The following is a 27,510-nucleotide window of genomic DNA, read 5'->3' as shown; positions in this document are numbered from 1 at the left end:
AGATGGAAAGAGATTCACTACGCCCAATAATATTGCCAGGGTTTTTATTCTCTGGAGCAGAATTCTTTAACTATTTGGAGGAAAAACAAAGGTTAGGCAAGGCTTTAAAAAGAGAGACAAGGGGTATTTTCCTGCTAGGAACAGACTGAATCCTATCAGCAATGCTGGAGGGAGGAGGAATAAAGGGAAAGCAGGTATCCTTTCTTCTCCCCACCCACTGTTTTGATTAAGCACAGGTGGCAAGGGCAGGCCCAGGCTGGCTATTGGCACAAATAGAGTTGCATTTGGAAGAATGAATCCAGCCCTTGGCCAGGTTCAGACAAGACTCACTGATGCTTTTGCTTTCTTATTCTTATTCCCCAGGTTAGTCTCTTAAAAAACTAGAACCCATATTTACCTCTGTGGGGACTTTGAGACATCAACATCAAATATCTGGCGATGAAGTTAACCTGACGCTCAGCTTTCCTAAAAGATGGGGCAAAGACCTTTGGGACGAGGGGAAGGAAAGGCTCATCAGTTTACGCTGACTGCTGAGAAAGAATAATCCAAGATGAGCAACACATTTAACTGAAGTCCAGAGTGTTATCTACAGAACACTGTTTATTTTAAATTCAAACACAAATTGTTCTTTTTGTCTCAACAGACTTGCATAATTTTTTCTTTTGCTGCATCAATCTTTAAAATTGAAGTAGTCACAAGTGTGGATTTACTATGAACTTTGGGCTCAAGTGATTTATATATCAATTTGTGACAAATCTATCTTAACATTAGTTTTTTCTAGAAAATGTCTTATGTAAACACACACACAGCATCTACCAACGTTCTTCAGTCCTTACAACCACTCCCTAACACAAATTAGTCTGAGGTTCAACTGTTTTGTACAAAACATTCCCAAACTGGATACGGAACACAGTAGTTCATGTCTACTAAGCTCAATTTATTGCAGTTTTAGTGTTTTCCTTTTTGAGATTGCTTCTGAATACATCAAGTCTGTACAACAGAAAGAAGTCATCTCATTAATTGCTGACTTTTTAAAGATAATTGCTTTTCTTGGGCAACTTGTCACCTTGCTGAGGAACTAAGCAGTCATAATGAAGTCCAACGATTGGACAAATGATGACCGTTTTCAATCTGGATGCGAGAGAATTTCATGAACAATGGGGGACTATTTCCTTTTTTATTACGTTTTCAATTATTGCTACCTGCAGTGCTTTCCCTCTGTATTACTGGTTGATGTCATCAAAAATGTATGTTTTAACAAATCAATTCTTAACCTGAATTCGTTTTTCTTGAGAATTCATGAAGTTCTAGCGGATGTGGTGCCATCAGCTAACAATGCCTACTTTTCATGACTGAGTCTTCCTTATCCTAAGCTGACAGTATAAACCTGGCCAACAAAAGCCTAATTCAGACTTAACACTGTATATAAAGTCCCAACTCAAACTTATTTTGGTTTATTGTACATGCTTTATTTAAAATGGCATTTGTATTTACAACACTGCAGAAGCAGCCCCTTCCGAGGCCCTCTCTCACGCACGCACACTCACACATTCCCACTAAGACAGACACACCTGCAGACACCCAGCCACACAATCCCCCTGCACACTCTCACCATCAGGAGACGCAAGGGCTGGGCTCCCATGGTCAGGCAGCTGCTTGGGGGATAGGGAGGTTCCTTTTTGTTTCAGATTTTTGTTTTTTTAAAAAGAGATCATGGAGGGTGTATTTGGCCATTGCAATGCTAATTAATTAAGTTCATGTACATTAACAGATACGGCAGTAACACTGAATATCCCTTTTACATTCTATGCACACAGAATGACATCAAAGTTTCCAGTCAACACAACATTCTCAGCTTCAGTCTCAACGCTGCTTGTAGTGACTTCTGACATCACAAATGGGGTTCTCCTTAAAACAATCCAAGTCTACCTAAATGAAATAAGGCACAATTCATGTAGATTTGATTTGAAGAAAGGGGTAAAGACTGGCTTCGGGGTTCTTGATGCTGGGAAATAAGTTTTGACATAAATCCACCTGGGAGAAACACAACCTGATATCCCCCTTCTAATCTGCCAAGGTTTCTTAGGACTGAAGTGTTGTTTTCATTTGTTTGTTTATTTTTTTTTTGCCAGAGCTAGTAACACCTCTATGACAAAAGTTTGGAAATTCACATTTTAATGTTTCAGTAGGCCAACTACTCAAACGGATGGATGTACACAAGAGTTTTCCCTCAAGGCTGAAACAAAAATACAGCACATAAAAAAACATATCCATGCTGTTTTTCAGAGACCAGCACACTTCCAGAGCAGCAAATGCTACCGGGTGTCTGTGATTCCCCAAAGAGGAGCAGCTGTGTGGTTTTGTTCCACCTTCTAGAATCCCTGCCCACAGTGATACAGCTGCACTGGACACCCTGAACAAAACGTTTGGCAGCACAGATGATGTCTAGCAGTCAAAGCTCCGGAGCACGACCACACCTTCTCTTGTACAAAATCTGTTGAATGTTTCCTTTTTCTTCTCGCAGCAGATGAACCCAACCCAAAGATGCAGGACATTCTGTGAAAGGGAATTCAAAGAGGTTGCAGTTCGGAAGGCCCCTGACTTTGGTTGTTTTACCAAGTTCAATCCTGTTTGCTGTGATCCTTGGTGTCTTCTTCATCTGTGTATTCTGAGGGTTCCTCCCCTGGTTTGAGGAGTCTACCGACATAATCGTATTTTTCTGTAAGAGACAGGAAAAGACCATCAGTGACCTAGCCAGCAATTCCTGTCACTCCAGAAGGGGAAAGTCCTCCATCATGTCTATTAGACTAAGCGACTTCTTTATCATTTGCTACTCCAAACAAAACGTGAATGCTGATGAGACTTGGGAAGCTCTTTTTTAGCAGGAATCCAAGGAGAAACAATCTCAAAATTTTTTAACATCACTCATCCAGAAGAACTATTGAAATTACGGAAAAAAAATTAGAGGTCTTGGGACCCCATGGCCCGTTGGGGTGTGCATGCACACACATCTAAGCCACGTCGTGCCTCTAGAAGCTCATGCTTCACGATGAAGGCATTCTGAATTATTAATAAACTTTGCTCTACACATACACAATAGTGTAATGGCTGGATGGAAGTGAACGGGAGGCTAGTAGAACTGTCTAAAGAAACAGGCTGCTCAGAAAGCAGGACCTTCCCAATATATGCTAGGGGGCATAATAAAGTTTTTTAAAAATTGGATTTTAATTATAATTAAATTATGTCAACATAAGTAAACAACAGTTTGAATAACAAAGCAATTTTGGGGATTTTAGATAAGAGAGTACACACCCAGAGCTTCTATACTCTGGATGTGACACACCAGATTTGAATACTCTTTTGAATACCTAAGTGGCAACAGTATGTATCTGATTTCCTTAGGAATATTCAAATATATTAGTATCACAAAATTAGAATCATACTGAAAAGTGTTGCATCTCTGGGCTTTAGAAGTAAATGAAAAATAAAATATATTTCCTAATGATGAAGAATTGGGCACATACTCTGTATTCACCCACCACCAGTACCTTTAAACTGCATTTCCCACTCTCTAACACTTTCCATCTGTACAGCGTTCAAGTCTGAGAGATCATCGTATTCATCTTTGAGCGCCTCTTTATCTAGACAGAATGTTGCTAGTCCCCTGGAGGCATCTCTACCAGCAAATATTCCATATGGTCCCACTGAAGAGAAAAAAAGAAAAACGATTATTTTTAAAGTTTGTTCTATTAGGTCAATCCATATTTTAAAAGATCTGGCAGGAAGATATGGAAACGACCCCACAGTATGGCCTGTGCTTTCATGCACAGATAGCCCTTACTTCCATAAGCCTCTAATGGAGAAGTCTGAATTGATATTAGCTGGGGCTACTAGTTAAAGCCAGTAGGTTCAGAACAGTAAAAAGTTTGTTTTATGATCAAAGTCAAACTGTATTCTGTTGTTTAAGATTCTTAAAATTTTGTCTTTAAAAAATGAAAGAGAAAATTCCCATGTAAGGTAATGGGGAATAATATATACATACACACATTAGGTAAGTTATAAGTATATCCATGAGGATCCAACCCTTTGGGACTCAGGCCCAGTCCTCCTCTCACTTTCAACATGTAAAGCTAAGTCGCCATCACTAAATCACTGAGTCATATCAAATCTTCTTATAGGCCAGATGCTGATTGCCAGTTGCTTTAGGACAGAAATTCCAGGTTTTGCTTGCCTGTTTCCATAATATTTCACTGTACAGGTACTAGCAATAAAAAAGTTATTTAAAATAACAAGAACATAAAATACAGACAAGGACCTGTTGTTTTTTCCTTATCCAGGCCCAAACTCTCAATCTGAACAGTCTCCTGTAGAATAGTCTACATACATTCATACCATTCTAGGCACCATGTCTTTACATCCAAATCAGTTTCCTAAATTTGTCTCAGTATCCTAAATTTGAAAAGGGACCTTGGGAGTGATCATATCTAACGTCCTCTTCATTATCTCTAACAAGTGCTCATCCGGCTTCTTCCTGCAATGCTCCTGAGGGACAGGCTGTTTCAGGAGGAATCCTGTTCCATTTTTGGACTGCTCCAGGTCATTAGAAAAAAAAAATTCTCAAATGAGCTGAAGTTGATCTCCCTGTAAACTGTCTATAAATTCTAGTTCCTTTTTTCTTGTGTCATACATGTCACCTCTCTCTTCCATATGACACAGCTTCAAATATCTAAAAGTCCCACCCTAAATTCTATTTTTATGACTAAACATTCCAAGTTCCTTCAATCAATCCTCACATAACTCCCAGTCCTCTCTTCATTTTCATATCTTCCAGATATGCTCATTTACCAACATTCCATCCAAAACATGGCGACCAGAACTGAATACACTCCTCCGGGAATGGTCTGATCAACACAAATACAGGTGGACTCTCAGTTCCCTTTGAGACTTCTATGCAGCATCCCTGGCAGCCACGTGAAGTCACTGACCCTCATGGCAGTATCAGTAAGTGGCCAATATGAATGTGTGGTCACACCTACTAAACTTTTATGACCAAGGTGAAGTTTTATCTAGCCAACTGCTAAACTCTCAGTCAACACTATTGTCTTTTTGGATCTTGATTTGTTATTTGTAATATTAAGACAGTTTCAAGTATTCTGAAATGTGGGCGACAAGCATGCCACCTATGTCTTTATATGATTTGCTCATAAACATGTGGACAGAGCAGGGACATGACCATCCTGCCAACTGCTCAAAAGCCTTGGGTGGTTTCCTTGGTCTGGCATTCGAGCTCATCCACTCTTTGGCTCTCTGTTGCCTCTGCTGCCTCACTGCCACGAACCCTCACAGAATTCCTGCTCTGTCTAATTGGTCTAGTCATTATTTTATTAACACATTCTTGTGTTGTCTTTTGTCACCATTCAAAACATTCCTTCACAGCAACGCTGAATACTTGATGCACTCAGTGGTTTTCAACCAGTCATGACTAACTCAGTATGGTTGTATTTTTTGGTCTCTTTCCTAATGGGAAGAACTTTCTCCTAACACCAATACCCCGAGTCCAAGTGGCCAGAGCAGGGGTGGGAACCTATGGCCTCAAGGCCAAATGTAGCCTTCTAGGTCCTCTAGTGTACCCTTGTTGAGTGAAAGTTTTGCAAATCCTTTTTATTAAGGGGATTTGTTCTGTGAAATTTGCATTCAATCAGAGGGAGGACTTGACCCAGACTGTGGCTACATTTTTGACTCACCAGATTGCAGTATATTAATGTAAGAGGATATGATTGCACCCGGCCCATACTCCATACTAATAAGTACTTATCTGATTGAGTTGGTCTCCTTGCCTCTTGTCTTGCTGCTGCTGCCTTAATCCATTTTTCTTGATGCTGCCAGGCTGATCTTTTTAAGGTAAAAACTTGAGCATGCTTTTCAACTGCTCAAAAGCCTTCAGTGGCTTCCCACTGCCTAGTGGCCCCTCATCCTCGCTCTCCCCACGCTCGCCTGCCCAGCACAACTACCTCCACTTTCTTTATCTTCTCTGATGCTTCTGAGCCGGACCTCCCATTTGGGAGCTCCTCTAGCACACTGTGTCCTTCTCTGACATTTCTTATCATCTCTGCCTCTCTCACATTAGGTTGCAAGCCCCTTTGAAGGAAGTTTTATATTTTAAAAACAATTACAAATACTTTCAATTCTAATGTAAACAATTAAGCTTATCTTGTAACTATATTTAAGCATGAGTTTTAATGAATAATATAAAATTTTGCATTATTTCAAAAAGGTCTTTCTATATTTCTTTGTATTCTTCAAACATGTATATTATTTGCATTGAAATATTTCATCACATTAATGTACCACAGCTTATTTAACCACTCCTACACAATTAGGAATTTAGGTCATGTCTTGTTTTTTTGCAATGACAAAAGAAAAAAAAAGCTTAAAAATCACATATAAGACAAATATGAAAAACAACCTTGAGGTTTCACTTCACATCCACTGAACCAACAAAAAGCACAAAAGATAAATGGCAGAACTGAATTATTGAATTTTGCAACCAATCTAGAAAATAATTTGGCACTATCCCAAAATGTCACCAAGGAATGCCATCACCATATACCTTACATTGTAGCAGCTAAAGCTCATGGCCTGGAATCAGGAAGACCTGAGTTCAAATCTGGCTTCAGACACTCTCTGGCAGTGTGAGCCTCCTTTTGCCTTAATGCACTGGAGAAAGAAATGGCAAATCACTCCCGTATCTCTGCCAAGAAAATCCCATATGGGGACATACACAGTGAGACACAACTGGACAACAATACCTCAAAGAGGTTTAAAAAAACGGGTGGGGGTGAAAAGACCCACATGTTTAATCTTTATGGCAGCATTTGTTCTAGCAAAGAACTGTAGAAAGAACCTGGGTACCACCCTTTGGAGAATGGCTCAACAAAATGTGGTAGATGGATATAATGGATTACTGGGCTGTAATGAATGGTGACTCAATAATGCAGAGATAATAGAGAAAAGTAGATAATCCTAATTTCTTTACTGTTTACTCCAATTGCTATCATTTGCCATACACTAATTTTAATGGGCACTTATGCAACGTTTCGAAGATTGCAGAAAGCTTGGTCTCATTTCAAAGTCATCACAACAGTCTGGGAGAGTGGGTGACACCCACCTGAACTAGCATGAGGCTATTCCAGAAAAGTGAAGTGACTCAGGGAGCCAGGGTCTGAGGAATCATCTGGAGCCAGGCTTTTGGACTCTAGCTCTGGCATTCCACCTACCATTCCTTGCTATGTTACCTCTATGTTAAATAGAAGGGGTTAAAGCAGACAGATTTTTTTGGCTCCAATTTTTAGCAGGAATTTTTAATCTTTCTTCATTTTGTCTGCTCAGAGATAATAAAAGTACCTTGTCTTGAGATCTGTAATCCCCCCAAAGTCTTTTGGTCCACACATGGGAAAGACCAAGTGGATGATGAATGTTTATTGCCCAGATTTCAACGTGTGTGTGTGTGTGTGTGTGTGTGTGTGTGTGTGTGTGCGTGTGCATGCGTGCACGCACTAGGCCCAGAGCTGAAAACCTTGGGGAAATTTCAAAGCTGATTCTCAAACCTCCTATTAATAGTAAACAGCAATCTTTTCAACATCAACATTTTATTGCTGTTCTGCTATGGCAAGTCAGTGTGCAAAGGCTGAGCCATCTAACCAGTGAGAAACTCTTAGGACCAGGGGTAAAGGAAGTCTTTAAGGTGTTTTGTGTCAGAAAAAGAAGACCAGATAGGCATGTGGCAGAAGCAGGGATGGCAACCAGAGGGCCAAGAGGGCTTCGCCAACAGCTCTGGACCTCAAGCACAGCCAGTGGGTGGGAGCAAATGAGTGAGCATGGGTGGTTTGCTATCTGCACAAATAAAAGGGAACTCACTCTTCAATGAGATCATACTACTTGAGTGTTGGGGGAGAATTCCTCTACAATACAGGAATCTACATCATTGTTCTTTGTGTAACTATAAATTAATACTCAATTTTATGAAAGATTTTTCCCCTTTACTGAAGAAATCATGAGGTTTGGTGGTTTGTAATGTTACATTGATAGTTTTTTTTAATGTTGAAACAGTGTTGTGCACGTGGCATACAAACCCTGTGTCATTGTTCATGATGACTAATTTTTTGGAAATGTACTGTACGTCTTAAAAGAGGCCACAAGGGCTGGCGGGGGGGGGGGGGGGGGAGCTCGGGGGTTGGCTGTTTCCCTCTTCACCCCACCGTGCCTCAATTTCTTCCCTTTAAAATCGGGGAAAGAATGCTTGCAATTCTTATGCGTCATAAAGATGCAAGTAAATTTTAAAGTGAGAAAAAAGCACATCAGGAGGAGTAGTATTCTATTCCATTAGCTAATTATTTTGTATTTGGCATTGAGATCATGAAAGCAATTCCTCTAGAATTTCCTTAAAGGATTTCATCAAAGAAACGTCGAATGTCGAATGAGAAGAGATGGGCCAGTCACAGCGGGGGCTGCCCTGGCCCCCTCACTGTGCAAGCGGGGCAGATCTGCCACAGGCTGTTGAGAAGGGGGGGACAGATTGCGATCTGCATCATGTATATGTGTCCATAGCTCTGAGTGAATATCTGAATATCTTTCCCAGGTTTTAAGGTCAAAACTATTTACCTCATGAAAAGGAGCAATGTGCATGCTACAGTTAGGAATAATCTGTGTCACTCTCAAATCCTGGGTCTTTGTACAGACAATCTGTACACTAATCCAGGCCAGGGGAGTTTCGGTTTCTGGCAGCGCGACCTGACGCCCTGTCTTGTTTATTATATTTTCTGTTGTCGTTCCCTTTCATTTTCTAGTAAACTCTTTATCAGTGGGTTTTTACTTGGACTTTGTTGTTCCTTTCTAGTGTCCTGAGACACATACACTTCATCTATTTTCTTTAAACACAAGCATTCAGTAAAATTACTTTGCTACATCTGGTATTGTTACATTGTTGTGGATGTGCCTGGTGGCTCAGTGATAGAGGCAGGCCTGGAGTCAGGAAGACCTGGATTCGAATCCAGCCTCAAACATATACTGGCTGTATGATCATAGTCAGATCAGGTAGCCTCGGCTTGCCTGCTTCTTCCTCTGTAAAACGGGAATAATGGGAGCACCTGCCTCTCAGAGTTGTTGTGAGGATCAAATGAGAGCATATTGATAAAGTGCCTTTCATAGTACTGGGGCACATAGTAGGCTCTATACACACATGCTAAATATTATTATTACTGTCACTGATTCAAATGTTTTTTCCCCTTTATTTCTTTAACCTAATTGTGCATTAGATTGTTTTTCACTTTTGGGGGATTTGGTGTCTTTTATTCATACTGCCACATATTTTCTTTCACCGAAATCTGAAAATATCGCCTCCAATTTCTCACTTTCTGAACTCACACAGGGAGTTCCCTGAACTGATCAGTTTTTTTGAAGATGCCAGGAGCCCTGTGAAGATTATGCATTTTGGAGAATCATAATTAAGATTTTTCTGTCCTGGGGTCCTATGCATTCTTTCAATATGTAAAGGACTGATGTGGTACATTTTGCAAAGTTTTTCTTAATTACATTAGCCAAATACGGTGGATATCTAGTCCCTTATTCTGAGAAGTTTATCATTAATTAGAGGATAACAGAAGTACAACTTAGAACTGTATGCTGTGAAGTCAGATATAGAAATTTTTGCAATATATGAACCTACTTTTCAAAACTCAAGGCAGGTAGCCTAATGTTGAAGTATGTTTTTAAGTGAGATTCTGTTAAAACTCTAAACATAGTTTATAAAAAGCAGGGATGGGGAAACCTCTAGGTCCTTGGGTACGGTCTTTTGACTGAGTCTAAGTTTTAAAGAACAAATCCTTTCATTAAGAGGCTGCAGGGTTTCCACCCTTCCTCAGACTATGAGACCTGCTGTGTGTCACAAAGCAACATAGTAACACCAACGGCATCATCCATTCATTTAGGTACCCTACTCACATCATCAATTCACAAACTGTGCCAAGGATGGGGGTACAATTAGGTAAGACATGGTTGCTACTGTTACCCTTTCTGGGAACCAACTGATTTGGAAATAGGGGGAAATGACATTGACAAATATTCGTAATCTCACACTGCACACAGCAACATACCTACTCTGATGATTCATCATCATGGTGTGGAGAATTTTTGATGGCTACGTTAATAAGATGTACAAATTTTGGTAGGTCCTGCCAAAGTGGGAAAGGCTTGGCATAATGGTCTTCACAACTCCGAAGACCAATTAGTTTCACAGCAGTTAAATGCCACCAGATTGTGTCGGCCTTGGTAACCAAAGAGCACTTAACTAAGGAATGGAGGGGGCCTGTGATCTATTTTGTATCTGATAAACTACAATGATAAAATTAATGCTTTTCTGGAAGTAATTAGTGGGAGAATCACAAAGTGGTATCAACCAGTGAGCACTTATTAGAGCTTACTATGTGTTGGTCACTTGCAAGGACACAAAGACACGAGACAGAGAGAGGGAGAGAGAAGGAGGAGAAACGGAGGTTGGTAGTAATTCAAGGCTGGAGTTTGGCAAGGTATGAGATGTAAGGATAGAGAACAATGCAGATTTGAATTAGCTAACTACGGGGTTGAGACTGAGAAGAGAAGAAAGTGACATCAGAGCAGGGTCAATGGCCTGAGAAGTACTGGGGATAGAGGTTTACAGAGGTGAGCCAGAGGGAGGTTAGAGCCAGGTGAAGAACTATCAGAATTTCTGGTCCTGAAATCTATTTTTGGTGGAGGGTGAGATCCAGAGTGGGGTCATTCCTGTGGGTGGCTGAGGTCATAGAACGGGAGGAGGCAGACACAGGGTCCTAGAGATCTACATGACTGTTCAGTCCCCTAATCTGACGGCAGGCGTGAAGGCAAGGAAGACAGTGGGCTAGCCCCAGAACTCAGAGAAAGGAGGAAGCCTGAGCTGGAGCTACGGACAAGAGCTTCCATCATCTAGACTATATGACAACTTCTAATAGGAACTTTAAAGAAAGATACATCAGAGGAAAAACAATTTTCAACCAAATATATGGTACATGAGAAAAAAACACCCCACCCAAAAACCCTGATTTTGTTCTCTGTATTAAGTAGAGAAGAAATCCTACGCAAATAGCACTTATACTTTTTCTTTCTCCCAAATCTGGTCTCCCTTACTTATTAACCTTCTCTCTGACAGGAAAGAGCTGGCACTGTGAGCCCACCTCGAAATTCCAGCCAAATTCCCACTTTAACCTTATTATTAATATCCAGCTTACAAATAAGCTGGAACATAAATGCATTTTAAGAAAACTTCAATGGAAATGCATTGTAGGAAGTTCTAGTTGGATTATTTGCTCCTGATAAGGGACTGAAATTCTCTTAGCGTAGGATGTCTAGGTGAATGGATAAAATCTATTTAAAAAATTAGTATTTATAAAAAGCAGCTTAATATAAAGAGGTAAGAAAAAGACTAGAGACCTTAGAGAGTATTTTCCTTTTGCCAATTCAGTCAGATACTGATTATCTGTGGAATTAGGGAAGAAAGTTTTTGTGGGTCACAATTTTCTTACTAATAACTAGTTAAATGGTTAAAGAGAGGCAGAAGGGAGGAGAAAATGGGGCAAACAACAATTCAACGGAATAAATTAAAAAACGTAAAGGATTCTGAGTATTAATAATACAGCTCTTTAAAAAGCTCATGCTAATTTAATGACTAAAATAATAAAATGTTAACTTCTAAAGAGTTCATTTGTTAATACAAACAGCTATTTAAAAAACTTCTATCACATTCCTCCTCCCTCCAAAATAACCTCCCAAAGAATTCATGAATCTAATATTTAATCTGTACTTAATCCACAGGGTCACAATTTAGTCTCAAAAACTGATCCCAACTGAACTCCCCCAAAGGGTTCGACTACGTATAAAACAAAACAATTACTTAATACAAATGATCAGAATATATGTCAATTAACGTTTATGTTATGTGACCAAGTATAAAGTACATGGAACTTCAAGAGCTGCCAGGTCTCCTGAGGCTCTTCATGACAGAGTAACACCACCACTACCACCACCAAAGTGAACACTCCATATCACTTTAGGCCTTGCAAAACAAATATTGGCTCAATTAATCACCATAACCCTAGATGTGAGGTGTTATTATTATCACCTCCGGATAAGGAAACTGAGAAAAGCTGAGGCTAAGTAACTTGCCCAGGGTCACCCAGCTCCAAGAATCTGAGATAGCATCTGAACTCAGGGCTTCCGGACTCCAGGCCCAGTGCCCTATGAGGCCTCTATGTTTCTGCTGGCTTTCTTGGTTCTTTACTCCTGTGCACACTTTTATAACAATACTGAATCCTGAGTCATTACAGAATGAATTGTATGAATTCTTATTTATGATAAGGAGAGTGCCTTTCTATGCACTCTGATTTAGCTGATACTTTCACCTAGAATTATGCACACATATTCATTTAGCAAGGTCAGTCAGGTGGTGGATCAATAAACTCATCATTTTTTTTTCTTGGGACCTTCTGAAAAGTGCATCTCCTCCTGGAAAGGGTCTTGGGGACACTCTGATCTAAGCATCTCTAAATAGAGTGTTTTTCTAACACCCCTAAGTGCGAGTGGGGAGAACACTTTCTAAATGCACACTTGAAATTTAGGTTTTCTTGTTCTCTCAACTGTTTAAAAGTTCTTGTGTTCATCAGCCCAGTAAAATGGGTCAGTCTTATGGACCACGAAGGTAAATTATTTCTGTGAAGACAAATGAATTGGTATTAGCATGAAAATTTTAATTATGACATATTTTCAAGCTAACATGACAGTGAGCAAAAAGGGGGGGGAACGGGCTCCGAAACATTTCCAGGTACTTTCTAATTTGTCTTCCAAAGCAAATGAGGGATTACTGGATTAGCTAATATTGGCTACTGTTAAAACAATTATTTTAATTGGTGTTCCAAAGGAATCTCTTCCAAAAATTTAACTGCAAAATATTTGAAAGTAAAAATGAATATGATCTACCAAGATACTATTGAATTAGATTCTAGTTTGCTTAAATGGTTTTTAACGTTTTAGGGAAATAAATAACCTCTGAAATAAAAAAGCTATAGCACAAGCTAAAGTAAGTTCTAGAGCAGTGGTCTCTAATCTTTTTGGATCATGTACCCCTATAAAGAAAAATTTTTTTGAGAACAGACTCTAATGTATGTATATTCATAAATTACACAATATAGTAACTGTACTGACATATTATGTACATTAGAAAACATACTAGACAGACTTTAAAAGGCTGATATATAGGTGAAATAAACAGTATGTTAAAAACATTTCATTTTATTAATGGTACATAAAACTTGTGCCCATAAAAAAGGGAGTAATTTTTTTTGTGAGAGCAATGTGATGGACTGTTATTTTTTAAAATCTTGGTTTAACAGTTTATGATTCAATAATTCAAAGGCCTTGTTGTAAAGCTATTTATTTAAGTACTTGGATTTAATGATTGTCATAGCTAAAAGAATACTTTCCAAGACAAGGATCCAAAGATCCCAGTGGAAGAAGAAATGCACCACTGGCCATGGACTTAACCACCAATTAGGCAGAAGGATTTTGGTGAAATTTAGCTAGTAAATATCCATCTTTCTTAATGTTAATCATTCTTGCAAACTAATCAAAAGATGTTGCTTTTTTTTTTTTTTTAAACAAATGGGTTCAAAACCCAGAGTCTTTGGAAGGTTTTTTTTAACTGGCTAGACTCTTCTGTTATCAAGCTGTTAAAATGTGGGCACAAGCATTCTTAGAGATGACCCATGTACATGACTTTTGGCAATAAAAGCTCATGCATTTGTCAATGTCTGTTAATTCTGATGGCTTCATGCTAGTATTGAATAACACGTCAAGGTAGCAAATACAGTTAGCGCAAGATTCATTGTTAAAACCAATGACTATAAAATCTAGATTTCCAATCATCATCTTCTCCTCCACTTTTTTAATTAATTAATTTTTAGTTTTCAACATTCACTTCCACAGGATTTTGAGTTCCAAATTTTCTCCCCATCTCTCCCCTCCACCCACACCAAGACATCATGCATTCTGATTACCCCTTCTCCCAATTGGTCTTCCCTTCTATCACCCCCTTCCCCTCTATTTTCTTATAGGGCAAGATAGATTTTTATACCTCATTGACTATATGTCTTATTTCTCAGTTGTATGTAAAAACCATTTTTAACATTCATTTTTAAAACTTTGAGTTCCAACTTTTCTTCCTTTCTCCTCATCCATCCCCACTGAGAAGGCAAGCAATTCGATATAGCTTATACATGTGTAGTCATGTAAAACACTTCCATAGCAGTCACGATATGAAAGACTAACTACATTTCCCTCCATCCTATCCTGACCCTCATTTACTCTATTCTCTTTTGACCCTGTCCCTCCTCAAAAGTGTTTACTTGTAAGTATCCTCTCCACCCTTTTATCACCCCCTCCCCTTCGTTTATCCCCCTTCCCCCTACTTGCCTGTAGCGTAAGATAAGGTTTTCATACCAAATTGAGTGTGCATGTTATTCCTTCCTTAAGCCAAATCCCATGGGAGTAAGGTTCACTTTTTCCCTCTCACCTCCCCGCCTTCCCCTCCACTGAAAAAACTTTTTCTTGCCTCTTTTATGTGGCATATTTTATCCCACTCTATTTCTCCCTTTCTTCTAATATATTCCTCTCTCACTCCTTAATTTTATTTTTTAGATATCATTTCTTCATATTCAACTTACCCTTTGCCCTCTATCTGTATGTCTATAATCCCTCCAACTACCCCAACATTGAGAAAAGTCTCAAGAGTTACAAATATTATCTTTCCATGTAGGAATGTAAACAGTTTAACTTTAGTAAGTCCCTTATGATTTCTCTTTCCTGTTTACCTTTTCATTCTTCTCTTGATTCTTGTGTTTGGAAGTCAAATTTTCTATTCAGCTCTGATCCTTTAATCAGGAATGCTTTCAAGTCCTCTATTTCACTGAATGACTATTTTTTTCCCCCTCAAGTATTATACTCAGTTTTGCTGGGTAGGTAATTCTTGGTTTTAATCCTAGCTCCTTTGACCTCTTGAGTATCATACTCTAAGCCCTGTGATCCCTTAATGTAGAAGCTCCTAGATTTGTGTTATCCTGATTGTATTTCCACAATATTCAAATTGTTTCTTTCTGGGTGCTTGCAACATTTTCTCCTTGGCCTGGGAGCTCTGGAATTTGGTTACAATATTCCTAGAAGTTTTCCTTTTGGGATCTCTTTTAGGAAGTGATTGGTAAATTCTTCCAATATCTATTTTATCCTCTGATTCTAGAAGATCAGAGCAGTTTTCCTTGATAATTTCTTGAAAGATGATGTCTAGGCTCTTGTTTAATCATGGCTTTTGGGTAGTCTCATAATTTTTAAACTCTCTCTCCTGGATCTATTTTCCAGGTCAGTTGTTTTTCCAATGAGATATTTCACATTGTCTGCTATTTTTTCATTCCTTTGGTTTTGTTTGATAATATCTTGATTTTTCATAAAGTCATTAACTTCCATCTGCTCCATCCTAATCTTTAAGGAATTATTTTTATTTTCTTCAGTGAGCTTTTGGACTTCCTTTTGCATCTGGCCAATTCTGCTTTTTAAGGCATTCTTCTCCTCATTGGCTTTTTGGATCTCTTTTGTCATTTGGGTTACTGTATTTTTTAAGGTGTTCTTCAGCACTTTTCTGTGTCTCCTTAAGCAAGCAGTTGACTCATTTTTCATGATTTTCTTGCATTGCTCTCATTTCTCTTCCCAATTTTTGCTCTACTTTTCTTACTTGATTTTCAAAATCCTTTTTGAGCTCTTCCATGGCCTGAGACCAATTCACATTTTTCTTGGAGGCTTTGGATGCAGGAGCTTTGACTTTGTCTTCTGGTTGTATATATATTTTGATCTTCCTTGTCACCAAAGTAAGATTCTATAGTCTGATTCTTTCTCTGTTTTTTGCTCATTTCCCCAGCCAGAACTTGAATTCTGAGCTCTTTGTTATGGTAGTTCTCTGCTTCCAGTGGAGGGGGGTAAGGGGGTGGGGTACTGTGCCAGTAGCTTGATCACAATCTGTGGGCCTAGAGCTCCAGAAACAGCCACTGCCCCACTGCAGCTTCTCCACCCCCTCCACTGCCCAGGGGCTGGAGTCTGGACCACTCTACTCTCTTACATAGGTCTGGTAGGTTTTTTCCACTGACCTTCCAATTTGTCCTCGGTGTTTTGGGGTCATGAAGTCTGAAAACTGCCACACATGAAAGAGATTCAGTCTTCTCAGGTCCCATCTGTGCTGGCTCAGCCCATGCTGGACTGTGTGATAGATGCTTCCCATCAACCTTTCAGGTTGTCTTGGGCTGGAGATTTGCTTCACTCCATCATTCTGTGGGTTTTGCAGCTCCAGAATTTGTTTAGAGTAATTTTTTACAGGCATTTGGCTGGGCTTGGGGGGAGAACTCTATCAAGTCTGCTTCTACTCAGCCATCTTGGATTCCTTTTTACTATTTTAAAAATTTAGTTTTCAACATTCATTTTTATAAGATTTTGCGACCCAGATTTTTTCTCTCCCTTGCTCTCCTTTCCACTCCCCAAGCAATCTGATATAGGCCATACATATACAATCTTTTAATAATCTTCTTGCTAATTATTTTAGTTGATTCCACCTCATGGAGTGCCCTGATGTACACACCCACTTTGCTGCTGACCTTCATTAGTATTTCTCTTTCAGGTGAGCCAAGTTTGGTTTTTCTGGTCACTTTGAGATAATGAGAACTATGTCACGCTATTAGCTGATAAAATTTCCTCCCTACTTCCCAGAAGAACCTAAAAAACCCAATAAAAACTCCACAGCTCCTTAATCATCAGCTATTAATCACATCTGGATTACTCTAAATTCCCAAGACCTCCATGTGGATGTCCCACTGGCACATCGAATTCAACACATCCAAGATCAAACTAAACTTGTGGTCTAGACTCCATCTAGAATTTTGTAGGAGCAGGTTGCCAGCCATAAGGCTCTCTTCTAGTCCAGCCCAGTCAGGTCAGGTCCTGTCCTAGATACTGTCTCCTCCCTGTATCCCTCTTCCAAAATTAGCTCAAGTAAGACTTCCAGGGATAACTCCCTTTCTCAAAGGTGGGAGGGCAAATCCCTTGCTCATACCAATTGCATGAGCAAAGAATAACCTCTCACAGTCCTTGTGATAAGATGGGAGGATCACTGCCATGGCACGAAGGGTCCACCTACTATTATATCTTTCATACCTGGAGGTCACAGACAGTTCCAGCACCCTTAGATGTCTGGGCCTTTCCATTCACACTTCAATGAACAGGACAAGAACAAAACAACTTTTCTAAAGTCATAGTGCTAGTTAATGACAGAACTAAGATAAATACATACTCAGATTCTATGGCTCCTCACTCCCACAACTCACTCCTTGCACATCAAGAAAAAAATTCCTGCAGAGTATCTAACTCTTAACTGAAATCAGAAGATGGAAGGCACTTTAAAGGTCACCTTATTTAACAGAAGAGGAAGATAACACCTATATAAATGACCTGTCCAAGGCCAATGAGGCATGGAAAGCTCAAGCTAGAGGAGGTTGTTCCAATGGCAGATTTACATGGTTTTTCATTTTAAGGGTAGAAAGGCAAAGAAAAAGATAGCTATTATTTTTGAAAATTGTTAGAAAAGCTAGTTTTAGGAAATTAATATATCCGCTAGAGTTTGATCCCATTTGTGTGTAATGCCAATTTTCCCCAAGGGGTTTTGATTTTGAATACATCACCCCTTTTTCTTCTTGACAGCTGTTGAATTAAAATGGACTTGTGTAAACAGTTAAAATGCCATGCCAAAACCAAAACAAAAGTATGATTTACTGACTCTGGAAGAGAAATGGCTTGGTGGTAAACAGATGTTTCCCCACTCAACTTTTCAGCACATCTTCTTTAAAAATTGCTGCATTTTACATGAAAGACTAAGCTCTCCAAAGTCTCTGTGGCAATAGATTTCTTCACTTTCACCAAAAAGTTATGCAAGATCATAACATGGTTTTGTATGTGGGATCAGTCAATTCTGGGTGTGATTAATGCTATTCTAATGAAAGGAGCCTTTTCTAGTATTAGCAATATGGACCCATGAAAAAGAGGTACAACCTCAGAAACCAGTCATAATTCCCATTCTATTAAACTCTTGTGTAACTGATTGGGTCATGTTTTGTTAGCTGCACTTGGTTTTCAATGATGGTGAATAAGTAAGGATACACCCAATCAATAATAGTGTTATAATGCAACATTAAGTCTGAAAATGAGGGAGTGTTCACTAATTAGCTATTCCTAGTTCACTAAAATAAATTCAGGAATTAACAATCATCATTTGGAATCTAATGAGCAGGGTTAAAGCAAAAAAAAAAAAATAGAGCTACAAATTCAAGTGAAAATTGTAACAAGGGAAAACAGTGTGATTCATAAAACATCCTTTAAAAATAGCCTATCTCTGGATCAAGGATGCCATTTTTAGACATCCTGTTAATCATCAATAAGAGATATGACCAAACACACTTTAATTCTAATTCCACCAACTTCACCAGCATTCAGCCCTGCTATACAAGCCACTGTCAAGAGTTCTAAACTACAGGAATAAGTTTAGCTATTAGTGTGTTTCAAGGTGTCCCTCTATTCTTGTCAATAAAACTAGGGATGAAACTCATTTTATAAAGATCTTATTAAGGATAATTTAATGAATTAAAAATTCAATGCCAGCATGTCCCATAACTGGGAGACTCATTCAGAGTGAAGAATGGAGAACTTCACGACCCAGGGAAACAATGCTTGGGGAGAGGTGCCCATTGGCCAGAGGCTCAGCAGCTGTGGCTACCACGACTCCTGAAGATGTAGAAATAGAGTGCTCGCCAAAGTCCCTGGCTTACTCCATGGCTCCGCAGCAGAAATGGCTCTGGTCCGAACAACTGAAGGGACACTAAGGATTATGCATCTCTGTGGCTTGCTAATGACCAGTGGACTTGTCTGACCCGAAACTGGAAGTGCCTATGTAGGTCGTGAGCTTGTCAAAAGCAAGGAATGACTTCTTTTTTTTTTTTACCAATGCTTATCATAATCCTTGACAAATGCATCTCTCATTTATATGTTCAGAGCCAAGAACCCTGTAAGCCAGACTTGCTGTCACTGTATAAAAAAAAAAAAATTCCATCTCAGTTTCCTGGTCTACAAAATTGAACACCTACACATTCCTTCACAGATACGAAACCATGCTACATTAATATGAATTATTAGCATAACAGAATAGTGTTAGATGGTAAACTTCAATAAATATTTCTTGAATTAAATCCTAGTCATTTCTAGAATTTTACAATCAGTGGTGCACAATCAGTGGTGCCCATTGTGGCCATGGACCAGGCCTGCACAACATATCACCTGCCAAAGGATTTCAAATGGCTGTCATGTGACCTGTGGCAACCAGACACAATCAGTCTGTCTCTGGTAAAGATATCACTGCAGAGATGGGAAATCCTTTATGGGCTACATCAGACTAAAGGCCATAAATAAAATCATTTGCCAAAAGGGCCACATAACCTACTGTACACCCTCTGGAATCTAGTATCATAGTAGAATCTGCTTTAGTAAATGACACTGTGTGTGTGTGGGGTGTGGGATAAGAAAACGTCAAGGACCAAGCATTCTGCTTTCAAAGGCTGTGGGCCAGAAGAACTTAGACAAAAGGTTTCGAAGATGTTTGAGAGTTTGATGCCCTATTTATATCATTCATGGAGCATTTCACATTTTTCATACATGAACAGCTTAGAATGTAATTTCTTTATGAAGCAGTTTTCACTGGTTTAGGCCTGGGCCAAACTCAGGAGTCCTAAAGCATACATCTATTTCTGGTTACCTTATTTAAAAGAGAAAATTTTAAATGACAAAACTGTACAAGCAGATGGAATGCCACCATGAAGTTCTCTACATAAACAGAAGCCCCAAATTTCTTCTCACAATGCTCTCCTTATGCAGTCCCAAAATATTCATTCCTTTTTCATACACACACTGAAATTCCACCAACTGCTTGATGGGATGACTGGCCTTCTTCTTGGCCTTCACAGGCACCAGCTAGCATCCTTAAGAGTCCCTCAAAGCTCACCTCTTACAGGTGCCCTCATGGCTAGCGTTTCTCACCTGTCTTTGCCAAAGTATCTTGTCTATATCTGTACAGGTACATTCTGTCTTCCTCAGAAAATTCTTCACATTTGTAGGGCTTGGAACATAGTATATCCTTAATAAACATGCTCTGTTTAGTTGTAACAGCTCCTTCATCAGACATACATACAGATTTTTCAAGCAGTTTCATCACATGGCTTTCCTCCTGATACTTCCCCTTAGATCACAAAAAGGAGAACATGGGATCAAAGAGAGGACTGGGTGAGGGGCAGTGTATGCAATGTACGTGTACACAGGACAGGTAGGGGTCAGGAAGGGATGGTCTCAGCAAGTAAAATGAAAGATTTCTGCTGACAAAAGCAAACCACACCAACCATTTCGAGCAGGATATTTGATAAGTGAACAAAGAGAGGTTGATCTTAGATACTCCTGCCGTTGAAAAAAGGGCAAGATGGATTTCTTCTCTGACCAGTGGTCAGGAAAGGACTCATGATCGCTATAGTAGGAGAGATGAAACTTGAAGGAGGGGGACTATTTTGATGTATTCTAAACAGGTGAAGAGACTACACAAAAGCAGGACAATAGATCTGAAATTAGGTATTACCCAACAGATCTGAAGATCAGAGTCCAAGATCGGAGACAGCCAAAGGTCAACAAAGCTGGAGCAGAGGTAGAAGCAGAGCTCTGAGAGAATGACCGTCAGGGCTAACGATTGAGGATTGGACAATATTATTAGCAGGGGGGCAGAAATGGACAGAAAACCAGGAAGGAGAGAGCTATGCAAGAAGACAGAGAAAGAAGAGAGGGACAGAAGAAGCAGGAGTCAGAGGCCAACAGCATTGAATCTTACATGACGCAGACGTTAAGGAAAATGAAACCTGAAGGTGCCACTGAATCTTGCTATTCTGAAGTCACTGGTGACCCTGGAGCAATTTCAGTGCAGTGGTATGAATTGTAAGGGTGCCTCGCAAGATAAATTCCATAAGGAACTTGATCCAAGAAAATGTTTTATACTACAAATCATACCTGAAATTTAAATGGGCCCCCTCGAGGTGAACAATCATTTCAATGAGTAGTAAGGGGTTAGAGGCACAGTGTCCTCATGATCTGGAAAAATCCACATAAAATTTTTGGGCCCTCCCTTCATACCAGAGAAGTCTGAATTATTATGGTATTAAAAGACAAAATATGTTGATATTATACATTATAATTTATGAATTTCTGAGTTTCTCAATTTTTTTCTGTGTCATCTGCTTGTCGTCTGCAGCTTCTATAAAACTCCCCCCAAAATTCCCATTTCTTCTGCCAACCTGCGTTGTACTGAAACCTAAACTGGCAAGTCACAATGTGGAAGGATTAACTGTAGTTCACATAAGCCAGAAGAAAAATGTTGTTTTGCTCTTAAAAAAGATTTACTGGAGGAAATGTACTTTTAACCCCAGGTTTAAAGAAATGGCTAATTACATAAAAGAATCACAATGCTGTAATGATGTCATAAGAGTTGAAGCTGCCTAGTGGACAGAATGCTGGATTGGGACTTGGCCTGGGGTGAGGAAGGGACAAGCACAGAGCTGTGCTGCAAAGGTCAGGTTCGTTCACATCCATCTGGTCTGAACTGATCAGACCTGGGAATGTGGAACGTGAGCTGCCTGTCCACTGGGGTCTGGGGAGAAGAATCCATTCAGATGACAGGCCTCCTTTTCAATACATATGATCAGATGAGAAGAGACCTACACCATGTGCTCCTCTCCATCCCTCTTAGCCTGGCTCCTATGGGCACCTTGCTGTGTCTCCGAGTGGAATAGAAGGCAACCAGAATTAAGGTGGAGAAAATGACACCTATATAGTATGTGAAGGAATGATGCATAAGATAGGTAAGTGGGAAATAACCTAAGCTAAGCAGGAAAATCTAGGCTAAATATTGGAAGACTCCTTCACAAGGCTTGAGACCCTGACACCAGGTGGTGCAGTGCAGAGAGCAGGGCCTGGAATTAAAAAGACCAAAGTTGAAATCCAGGTTCAGAGACTTATCAGCAGTGTTCTGTTGCCTCAGTTTCCTCATCTGTAAAATGGAGATGACAGCCGCTTCCAAGGGATGTCATGAGGATCAAAACGACTGCAGAGCACATGGCATAGTGCCCAGCACATACATTTTAGCTATTACTACGTATTCTTTGCTATTCTGAATAAAAAGATTACTAAAGGCAGTAAGATTATCTTGAATGATTACGAAATATAATTGTCAAGTTACCCAGCATTCGTGACATTCCACTTGCCTCTCACAGCGGCTTGTCTGGGTGAGAACCTGGATCCTGGCTGGTCAGGCCCTGGCCAGGCTGGCAGGTGACTGGAATATCCCTGTGAGCAGAGTCTTGATTGCAGTCAGTGCACAGCTGCTGCCTCAAACTCTAGCTTCTAAAATCACTTATTTACGTCCACATCATTGAAATCTCTGGGGTGGAGCTGTCCAGCCCAGTCCACATGACCAATAGCAGTGCATGCAGAGAGCTCTAAGGCTTGCAAATTCAACCAATGGCCCTACTGATTTTGCGACCACTACCTTATGAAGCAATTAATCAATAAGCATTAAGTGCCTACCAGGTACCAGGCCGCGTGCCCCATGCTCCATTGGGAGAGAGCTCCAAAGGTTTCCAGTCTGCCTTGCGCCATGCCTCATGGCAGGGCCATTAACCACCTCCAGCTGCTGCCTAAGGCACTACATTATGCCTCCACCACATTTCTACACTCACTGGCTTCTCAGGGGGCCTGCTGCCCTTCTAGGCCCATGCAAGGGCCTCTTCCTTCCTGAGTCGTCTCTTCCACCTCAATCACCCTTCAGCTACACTTATAGTGAACAAGTAGTGGCGGCTGGAAGGCAGGGACTGCTTCATTTTCCCTCTATTTCCAGTACATTCAATAAAGAATTTAATGAATTGAGCCCGTTCCCAGGCAAATCACTTGGTCCTCTTTAGGCCTCAGCTTCCTCATCTGTCAAATGGGAGGGCCAACTAGATTATTTCTCAGGCTCTTCCAGTTTTAGTATCCCTGCGCCTGTTTAAGAAGTGGTCTTGTAAAGCCATCCTCAAGGGAACCTCAAGACCTAGAGCAGGTGAGCCAGCAGACTCTAATGAGCCGTTCTACAGCATTCACCACAAGAGACTCAGCTGGCCTCGGCCTCAAGACCTGCAGTGGGGGTGACACTCACTCTGGCACTGTACATCAAGGTTAGTTCTGCCTCTAGTTCTGGCCTCCAGAAGGCCTCAGGGCCAATGATTCGCTTGGGCAAGCTCCTCTGACCCCTTCCGGATGGTGGAGTCATTCCTAAAAGGTACCACCAGCAGCAACAGGCTTCTTTACTTGTGATGGGATCTGACATCTGACACATCCAGTAGGATAGTAGCCTCCTGGGCCTCCATAGCCCCAGACGTGGTGGGGGCAGCCTGGGCGGTCACACCACCAAATGTTGGGCAGCACCTACTTCCTCCTTATCACTGCTCTGCTTAGCATTCTCTAATCCTACCAAGAACCAAATCTTAACTGTTGTATCCTTTTTAAGATGTAAGGTTGGCTTTAAATTCAAAGGTGACTGCCATCCTAGACATGCCATTTCCAACCTGTCGATCTAGGGCTATGTTCCACGCAATTTTAAAGTTAAAAACCCTCTTCTCTTAAAACTCTCACAAATACTTAATAAATACAGCAGCAGAAAACCAGTTCCATTAAATTGGTTGTTAGCTAATCTTTCCTGAATTCCTTCTGTGCCCAATGGGAGTCACAATTACAAATTCTAATCGCTTTACTTTAGTTACAATACAACCAGCAGATGGAGGTATTGTCATCTCTCCTTTCCACTGGGTTATTTTAGTTAGCCTAAGTGAGGAAACTGTGTGAGAAGAGGGAGACTAGAATCTTCTTGGAGTCAAGCAGTCTGTTACAGGGGGAGGCCTTGGGTTCCAATGCTGACCCTAACACTTACTGCCACCTAGATGATGATGTTGCTGGGCCCCTCACCTGGATGAGCCTGTTTGTACTACAAGATCGCTGAAGCACTAAACCTATGATCCTACGATCTGCCTTCTCTTCTAGTCACTCTTATTTCATGATGGATCATAGCCACAATCAACAATCTAGTTTTATTTTTGTATTAAATGTGATAGTGTGGTGTGACTGAAAGGTCACTGGATGTGGAGCCATAAGTCCTGGGTTCAAATTCTAGCACTGCTACTACCTGTGTAACACTGGACAAGTCATTTAACCTCTTGGGCTTCAGTTTCCTGATCTGCAAAATGAGAGAAAGGATCCCACGTAGCATGAAATGTATGGTCTATCACCACCTTAGCCATAAGGAAACTCCAGAAGCCAATTTTTTTGCACTAAAATGAGCACATTAAAAAAAAAATCTCAGTGAACAGAAAAAGTGCCTATGAACAGAATACAATAAGTACCACTTGAGCAACTAAATTCTTAGGTGATGAGTCTGAAGGGCCGACCTTGTAATTTCCTTTGGGAAAAATGGTTTACAGACTCACTTACAGACTACTGAATGTGTAGAGACACATTCAGGCAGCTTCTTTGTCATGGTTCCTGAAGATCATTGCCACCTGCAAGGGTGAGCACCCCAGAGGCGCACCGGCTCCCTGACAGCACTGCCCTTTCTGGAGCTAACAGCATTTACTCAGCGTGCCAAACAGTGAGTCCCCCAGGATCCCCAGGGATCCACTTTTCTGGATGTCGCAGATCTGTTAGAAGCCGGACCAGAGATCGACTTCTGAGAGCCCTTCCAACCCTGGTTTTCTCTTCACTTTTTTTAGCATTATATTTTCTTTATGTTTTAAGTTAGTTGAAATGTGATGACTATTTTTTTCATTTTATTCACAAATTCATATATTGTAGCAATCATTCCAAATGCTATATCGAAGAAAAAAATTTAGGAATGGAAATTAGGTTAAAAAAGAAATTTAATTATCACACAAACGCTGCTGTGAAACCAGGAACACCCATGTGCTTAATGGGCCCTTAAACACAAGCACTGCAATAACAACCCTTAGAAACCATCTCAACTGCTTCCCTAAATTTGGAGTTGAGAAAACTGAAGGCAAGAGATGAATTTCTCCTCCTACCAACAGTCCCAGCACGCATAATCACTACCTTTATAACAGATCCATCCGCGCTGGATTTGCTCAGTTCACAGAGAATGTAAGCTCCTTGAGGACACGGCCTATTGGCTTCAAGCCCCGAGGCATTCCCTTGTACAAAACAGGCACTCGGACTGCTGGCCAAATTAGGATCATGTGTCTATAAAAACAAACCGCTGCTACCACAACAAATCTCAACCGAAAATCAGATCTTGCTTAAACTTTTCTTAAAATCAGTTCTCCCACTATGAGGAAGCCAAGGAATAGTTCCACAAAACGTCAAAGTCACCTCCCTCCTTCTTAATTCTAATAAAGGCCGAAATTAGCTCAACTCCACAGTTTACGATAAAGTGACCTAAAAGACCCTTCGGACTTCTCTCTGCTTGTACCTGGTGGCCACCGTGACTTCCCTGCAGGACCAGACCCATTGTCTCGCCTTCCTGGTTCCTCCTACTGATCACACACGGGCCCTGGTGTCTACAACACCGATCACAGACGCAGACACCAGCGCTTCCTCTCCCTTTTGGCACGTCTCGAAGGCACAACACAAGCTGCTAGTTCCACGGAAAGAGCTTTAAAAGCCCCGGCTGACCCTGAGGCCCGAAGGGATGCCGGACACTCCTGAGGGAACCGAAATCGGGACCCAGGCCATCTGGGTTCTGCGGCACTAACGCCGGAGGAAGGCTGCTCCATGCCTCCAGTGCCTCACCTCTACACGCTGGGCACTGCCGCCACTGCGAGAGCTCCCCCAGCGGGCGGTGCCGGAGCGGAAGCCTGGGCCGCCTGGGGCTCGCCCGCACGTGGGCAGCGCCTGCATTTCTGCGATCCATCGGACGAGGGTAACTCTGGCTGGACAGTGGGGTGGGAAAGCGCTTCCGCCTGGCGGCGGAGACCCCGGGCGGCCGCCCCGGGCCCTGGCCGCCGAGCTGGGGATGCCGCCCTCTCTGATCACTACACAAAGCCGACGCACTCCGAGCCCAGGCGGCCCGTGGGCGGCATTTCTCAGATTCGTCTATAAATACCTCCCGCTGAATTAGCCAAAAGCGGGCCCAGGCCGCGGGGCCGGGGGCGCTCCGGCAGGGGTCCGAGCCCCCGGGCTGGGGTCCGCCCCCCGGCCCCGCCTGCGCGGGGCTTCCTTCTCCAAAAGCTAAACGCGCGTGTATTCCAGCGGCTTTAACATGTCCGGGGCCTCTCCCCTTACAAGTCGGACCAACTTGGCACGGGCAGGAGACGCCAGGGCAGCCCGGGCTCAGGGACCCTGCTGTCACCCTGCCCCGCCGAGGCCCGAGCGCACCCCCACTTTGTCTCCAGGAGCTCCGCCTTCATGAAAGGAAAGGGTCCCCAGGTCCTGCCCCCCCCCCCCCGACCCGCGCACGCTCGGGGGCTCCCTCCCCCTGCTCCACTCTGTCCCGCGGCCTCCCTGGGAATGACAGCTGGCACCACGCGGCGCCCCGAGGTGGGCAGACCCCGGCCCCCTCCCCCGCCCCCGAGCCTGCCCTCTGGCGACAACGCTCTTCGAGGGCCGCAGGGCAGGCCTGGGACCCGGGGAGGCTCCGGCTCGGGCACCCGCGGGCCCGAGGACAAAGGGCGGCGCAGGCCCGGAGGCCGGGCCTGGGGTGGGGGCAGGGCGGCGCGTCCCCCCCTGCCCCTGGCGCTCCCCCCCCCCGCCCCCCGCGCTCCCCCTCCCCGCCCCCGCCCTCACCGGGCCCGTAGAACTTGCTGCCTTTGGTCACGTCGAACACTTTGCCGTTGACGGCCAGCAGGATGCGCGGCGTGCGCGCGCCGTCGTACTGGCGCAGCTGCTCCAAGCTGAAGTCGCGCTTCTTCATGCGCGGCAGCGCGGCGGCCGGGCTGTCCGGGCTGTCGCCCGCGCCCGCGCCCAGCCCGCGCCGGCCCCAGCGCACCCACAGCCGGTAGGCCCCGAGCAGCACGAGCAGCACGAGCAGCACGTTCAGCAGCATCTCGCCGCCGCCGCCGCCCTCGCTGCCGCCGCTCGCGGGCCACAGCGTCCAGCCGCCGCCCTCCTCCGCGCCGCCCGCCGGGGCCTCGCCGCCGGCCTCGCCGCCGCCGCCGCTGCTGCTACTCTCGCCGCCGCCGCCGCCGCCCAGGGTGCCGAGCTTCAAGTCCCCATCGCCTGCCGCCATCACTGCCCGCCCGCCCC

The 27,510-nt window shown here is 42.4% G+C and overlaps 1 protein-coding gene across 1 annotated transcript; it reads right to left on the bottom strand.

Moving 5' to 3' along the window:
• Positions 1–580: 580 nt before the first annotated feature.
• Positions 581–27,508, bottom strand: PGRMC2 (progesterone receptor membrane component 2). Its single transcript, XM_072624566.1, has 3 exons — positions 27,052–27,508; positions 3,549–3,704; positions 581–2,719 (listed from the first exon to the last, which is right to left on the bottom strand). The coding sequence occupies exons 1-3, from the start codon at positions 27,491–27,493 to the stop codon at positions 2,622–2,624; spliced, it is 696 nt and encodes a 231-aa protein (XP_072480667.1). The 5' UTR covers positions 27,494–27,508; the 3' UTR covers positions 581–2,621.
• Positions 27,509–27,510: the final 2 nt, after the last annotated feature.

The sequence above is a fragment of the Notamacropus eugenii genome, chromosome 7 (assembly GCF_028372415.1).
Source record: "Notamacropus eugenii isolate mMacEug1 chromosome 7, mMacEug1.pri_v2, whole genome shotgun sequence".
Taxonomy (NCBI): domain Eukaryota; kingdom Metazoa; phylum Chordata; class Mammalia; order Diprotodontia; family Macropodidae; genus Notamacropus; species Notamacropus eugenii.
This window is presented reverse-complemented; position numbering and strand designations above follow the sequence as displayed.